This window comes from Aplysia californica, unplaced genomic scaffold (genome assembly GCF_000002075.1).
Source record: "Aplysia californica isolate F4 #8 unplaced genomic scaffold, AplCal3.0 scaffold00051, whole genome shotgun sequence".
Taxonomy (NCBI): domain Eukaryota; kingdom Metazoa; phylum Mollusca; class Gastropoda; order Aplysiida; family Aplysiidae; genus Aplysia; species Aplysia californica.
The window spans coordinates 1,009,279-1,015,278 of record NW_004797321.1 but is presented as its reverse complement, the minus strand read 5'-3'; the positions used below and the strand labels follow the sequence as shown (position 1 = coordinate 1,015,278).

The 6,000-nt window shown below is 38.5% G+C and overlaps 1 protein-coding gene across 3 annotated transcripts in view; it reads right to left on the bottom strand.

Moving 5' to 3' along the window:
- LOC101849353 (nucleoporin SEH1-A) overlaps positions 1-6,000 on the bottom strand; it is a 28,742-nt gene that overhangs the window by 635 nt on the left and 22,107 nt on the right. The window contains exon 11 of one of the 3 annotated variants that reach the window (XM_013079427.2): positions 4,564-4,587. The exons of the other annotated variants lie outside the window; for them this stretch is intronic. Coding sequence (XP_012934881.1) covers positions 4,578-4,587 — 10 coding nt within the window. The 3' untranslated portion in view covers positions 4,564-4,577. The remainder of the gene's footprint in view (positions 1-4,563; positions 4,588-6,000) is intronic. 3 annotated transcript variants of the gene reach the window in all.

The window sequence follows — 6,000 nt, the reverse complement described above, 5'->3', positions numbered from 1 at the left end:
ATTTACAGCTAAGAAAAAGTAAGACAGACAAGTAATGGGGAAAAAAGAAAAAAAAAGAAGTAGAACCATGCGGTGCCCTCCAACCACTTACCACACCTACGTTTCAACTTTAGTAAAGAGAAGCACATTGACACGTTATTGGGTCTTTTAGCGCAGAGAAAAAGTAAGATTGATAGACAGAAACAATTGAGGAATAGTAAAACAGGCTTGCCAACTTTTTCAAACCCTCAATCTGGGACACAGAAAGTTATAACATTAGATTATGTACAAGTGACCAAAATTATATCAAGTGGGACTAGTTTTTGGTGAAGCGAATGCTATGTCTTCTCATATTCCCGATAGCTGAATCTGGGACAGTCTCGGGGAAATGCAGGACATTTGGCAAGCCTGGTAAAAGTGTCACAACCAATCTATAATGACAGCACAACAGCCTCGAAATGACCGATTGTTCACATTTTACTTTCCCATCGACACAATGTAGATCATTTAGGAGGCAGGCTGCTTCAACCTTGCCTGTCAGAGCCAACCCGGATTGAGTAGAATACCGTAGTTTAGCAGACAAACGGAGATACACATGCGTGTACACATATTTATCAAATAACCTCCCCACTTGGGAATCAAACTTGTTTCTTTTTCTTGCAATGATGAAGAGCCTTACCATTACACCACAAACACTGCTAAGAACTTCTAAACTACCATAATCAATTTTTAAAAACTGTCTAAAAAGTTACTGCGTTATTAATTCTATGACTACGATACAAAGTTCGCAAACCGACAGGCTCAGCCAAAAATAAATACAAGACCTAGGGGATAAAAAGGCAAAAAGGTGAAGGGTAGACACTACTTGGGAAGAGAACCCAAGTCTTTTGCACGTAAGCCAAACAACCTAACCACTCCACCAGGAAATCTTGACTTTCGAGTATTATATGTAAAGTAAGGAAAAAGTGAAAAAGCATAAAGTCACTTAATAATTATAATAAAACAAAATAAATAAACAGTTTAAGCAGTAGAGATGAGTACAGAAATGAATGTGATTGTGTGTGTAAGCGTAACAGAGAGAGCCCAGAAATTTCCAGAACATCTGTACAATTTGTGTGTGGGTTTGTTGACATTTTGCTTAACGCAGAAAAGTGCACCCAAGCACAAAGACGTGAGAGTGTGGCGAAACTGGCAAGCAGGAGAAGAAGTGCTATATGGGTTGTCAGCGGGTCAAGGTAACTTAGGGGTGGGGGAGGAGGTAAAGCCATCTCTCTAGGCTAGGGACCAGTTGGGTGTAGTGCCGTAATGTTTATTCTATATTGTTTCAATCCTAATCCTCTGAAAAACAAAATATTTTTTTTTTAATTCATTAAAATTCAAAACCAAGCATGCTCATACACAATGTATACAGGCACTGCACTCACATAAACGTTCTCACATGCACACACACACAATTCTTCACACAAACATACACACACCTACATGTCTGTAATACAAAAACTATTCCAAACATTAAAAAAATGTACTACTTGTACTTGTACTAGTAATACCAAACAGACATCACCCCACTGGCAGAAATACCCAAAGCCTCTAAAATACACAAAAAGAAAGAAGAAACCTACAACTACGATTGTCACCACCCTCTAAGCACAAAGCTGCCAACTTTTAAAAACCAAAATACAGACTTCATACATGCGGCAGGTCAAGATGGTGGGCACTGTAAAAGTAAAGTACCCCCCTCCCCCCTTCTTCCTTTCCAGACTCTTCACACACACTTCTGCGTTCAATAGATTCAACCTATTCTAAGCAGATGTGCAACGATAATGTCAGAAATATTTCGTAAAGATATTATGGGCTTCGTTCTCATTTTGCAAATCCGGACTTGAAAGATAAAAAATTATAATTTTTCTTCAGCATCGGTACCCAACGTATTTTCTGACACAAAAATGCACTTACAAATGCAGACCCTCTACAATGAACTAAATACCGTACGTTTTAACATACTGGTTGGCAGCTATGTGAGCATAAAGCATCAGAGCACTAGATTCTGCCTTAAACAGGTCGTTGCAACCAAACCAGATAAAAATCAGGGTACCCATTTCGCTATTTCATGCAAATACATGACCATAACACACCATCAAAAGTGGCCCCCAAAAATATGATGCACATTTTTATATATATATATAAAACCCTTGCCAACAGTAACGGAACTTTATTGACCCTTGCCTGAGACAACAAACGACCCTTTAATGATTAACCTTTGCCTACAGTAACAGCACTGAATTTATTATCCACTTTTAAACGGATCGAGTTAAGTACAAGAATATATTATCAAGAAATCTTGCACAACAACACAATTTAAATAAAAGCCCCTTTTGGGGATTTGAAACAAGGGCCATCTGCACAAATCCCATACATAAAAGTAAAGTACAAAAGGACAAAGTTCCGGCCCTCTCAGAGGCCTTTTAAAATGAAAGCGAGACAGCAATAAAAATAACACAGGGAGCTGCAATGGCTGGAAATTCACATCTTTAGAGTGCTTTAATTTTAGAAAGAGTTTTTGTTTTAGTAAGAGTTTTATGTCACTTGCAACATAAATAGGTCATATGTACGTGTCGAAGATTAGAGGTGTTACTAGACAGTAACGTACAAAGAAAAGGAGGAGAGATCATGACGACAGATGCTGAATAGGACAATAGGACAAATACCACAGCCCCCGCCAACCACCCACCTTTAAAGTGCAATAACGAAAGCCCATTCACCACAGAAGCCCCCAGCTCATGAGCACAACAGTATGGAGAGGTACTTAGTCACAATACAACTATTGGGCCTATCATTCATAACATTATTTCTTTTAATCATTAAAAAAATTAATTCATTTTAATTGGGGGGGGGGGGGGGGGGGGGGAAGTATGTTTGAGTGAACTGTAAGTAGCGGATCTATACTCCAGCTTTTCCAGGGAAACATTTCATTTGCATACAAACATGAAGTCATAATTTTCACGGAAAACATGAACAGCGCTGCAAACGTGTACACAAGGTACAAGAATATCATGAAACTTTTTTGTTGTTGTTTTAGTAAAAGTATTTGGCACTTGACTTGCAACATCATAAGGTCCTATAAGTGCTGAAGAATAGAGGTGTTACAAGAGAGTAACAAACACAGAAAGGGGGGAGAAAAGGATGATAGATATTTGATAGGAAAGCAGGAGCAAACTACAAGAAACATTGTAGAGCTGCAAAATAACGACAGAATTCTAAAGAAAATTTCAGGAAGCAGAAAGCACGATAGCATCAAGAAACTACAGTCGCAAACACAGCAAACCACAGCCAAGCAATAGCCTTCTTGATGTCCCTGTCGTTTTCAGTTTTAGTAAGAGTTATACGGCACTTGCAACACAATAAGGTCATATAAGTGCCGAAGATTGGAGGTGTTACAAGATAGTAAAAAACACAAAAAAGAAGGAGGGGAGATAAAGATGATAGACGTTTGATAGGAAAGAAGTAGCAAAGAAGCAAGCAAACCACATCAGAGCACCTGCCAACCACCCACGTTCCTGTTGTAAATGACAGAGACAAAGGGTACACTTTTCGTTTCTAGTCTACTCCACACCCGCAAGTACGACATATTTCAACGTGCACCTTCAGAACCAGAGACTTGGTAGGGGATGAAGCATGGCAAAGTGTGAAGATTCTTTTTCTTTTAACAGCTCATATTCTTATGACTTGCTTTTTAAGGGCACAATTTGATTTATAAAATAATAATTTTTTTCAGGTTTTTACGTTGTTTATTTAGTGCTAGGAAAAAAGGAAGACCGGAGGACAGAAACAGCAGATGCAGAATAAAGAAGAAGGACCTACCAGTGGGACCCTCCAACCACCCACATACAAGATTACTTAGATTTTTAATAACTCATGCATCCTCAAAACGCATTATCTCAGTCTCAAACTCAAAGAGGATTCCCGGTTGCACTGAAGGACAGACCTATTGTACAAAGCGAGACGGAACAAGAGAAAGATGCACAACACAAGCTCAGCTGACCTGCAAAAGCCACCTGTGACAAAACTGAGCATTGGCAATAGCTACACAGCATCATAGCACGCCTTGGGTGAAGTCGCAAACCATGTACAGCGGAACCCGGTACCCTACTAAAAATACCACTGCACATCGATACCACATAACCAGTCTTCTTTCTAATTCTTATCCCAATTTTATTTTTTTAGATTATGAATTTCATTCAACAAGGTTAAATGATAAAAATTTGAGTTTCAATTTTAGCAGAAACAATGACTTACACTTTTTTCTTAGAATTCATTAGCCAGGGTCATTTAAATACCATGAAAAAGAAGAAGAACTAGGGTAAAAATACTGGTATGCTTCAACTGGGGCCTGTTATTTTGGTAAAAGTCAGCATTGATTTTTTGGGACCCCCAATACAAGATCTTTCTGTCCACTTCAACATTTTAAGGACCCGAAGAACCATCTCACAACAACAGAGCTCTAGTGTATGTCTATTCCCTATTCCCCAACAGTTACGTGGTCTGCGACTTGCAATAACGTCATATACCGTAAGAAGGGCTTACATTTCCTTTTCCAATCAGTTGGACCTGTGTGAATAGTTTCAGAGACACACTGATTGACACGAAAATACAAGGGCGCACCCAGAGACATACAAAGGTGCACTGATGATACAGAAGTACAAAGACGCACTAATTGACAATGAAATACAAAGACACAGAAATACAAAAATTTACTGATAAAAATACAAAGACACAGTGAAACACAAACGAAGATGCACTGATTGACACAGAAATACAAAAAGTACTGAACAACAATCACTAAAGACAGTGGAAATAAAATAGAAGCAACAGTAATGTGGTTTCTTAGGAGACTGCTAAGAATATCGTTGAAAGAAATTAAATCAAATAAGGTAGTGTTCGATGAAGCCCACGTGGGACGCTCACTGTTAAAAACAATCAGGAAACGACAAATGCAGTTTTTGGGACACCTGAATAGACATAAAGGTCTTGAACATCTAGCTCTCACTGGCAAAATTGAAGGCAAACGAGGCAGGGGTGGACCCAGAGGAACCTACTTAGAGAACCTAAAGAAAATGGTAACTGGGAAAGATCAGGGAAGCTTTTTAGGAGCTTCCGAGCAAAGGAATGAACGGAGAACCATGATCACCAATGTCTGTCGCAGATCTGGCACTGGATGATGATGACTGAACACAAAGACACACTGATTGACACAGAAATACAAAACATACTGATTGATAGACCTACAAAAAGACACACTGACTGACACAGAAACATGAAGACCTGTCCCACTTGCAACATGTACGATTTTTCTTTTACATGCACTTACACAGGTACTTTCAGTAGGAGATGAAATCCTACAACTAAAGAAAACCAAGATTTGTTTTGTTTTAGTAAGAGTTTTACGGCACTTGCAACACAATATGGTCATATAAGTGCTGAAGATTAGAGGTGTTACAAGAGAGTAACAAACACAAAAAAGAAGGAGGAGAGGTAAGTTTTAGTTTAGTTTTAGTCGGCGCTCGCAACTGCATAAGGTCATATGAGCGCCAGAAGATTAGAGGTGTTACAAGAGAGTAACAAACATAAAAAAGAAGAAGGGGGAGATAAGGACGATAAGATGTTTGATAGGAAAGAAGAAGCAAACCACACCAGAGCACCCGTCAACCACCCACAAACCAAGATTTGAGCCTTGTGGAGTAACAGAAATCAAACACACAAACAGATAATTATAGTGGACATTAGGTACGTGTCTACGGGCACTTCTAAAAAATGCTTTCGTGTTTATTCTGTTTATCAAATTCAAGTTCAATCACTGCGTTTCTTATTCTATATAGAAATTGACATCTTCAATAAGAACTTCAAAACTCAAAACTACTGAATTGATTTAAAACAAAACTGAATTGAAAGAAACAAACTCTTACAATAATAGGTTAAAAGCCAAAAACGTGTATCAACTCATCAAGAATGTAGATTTTAAAA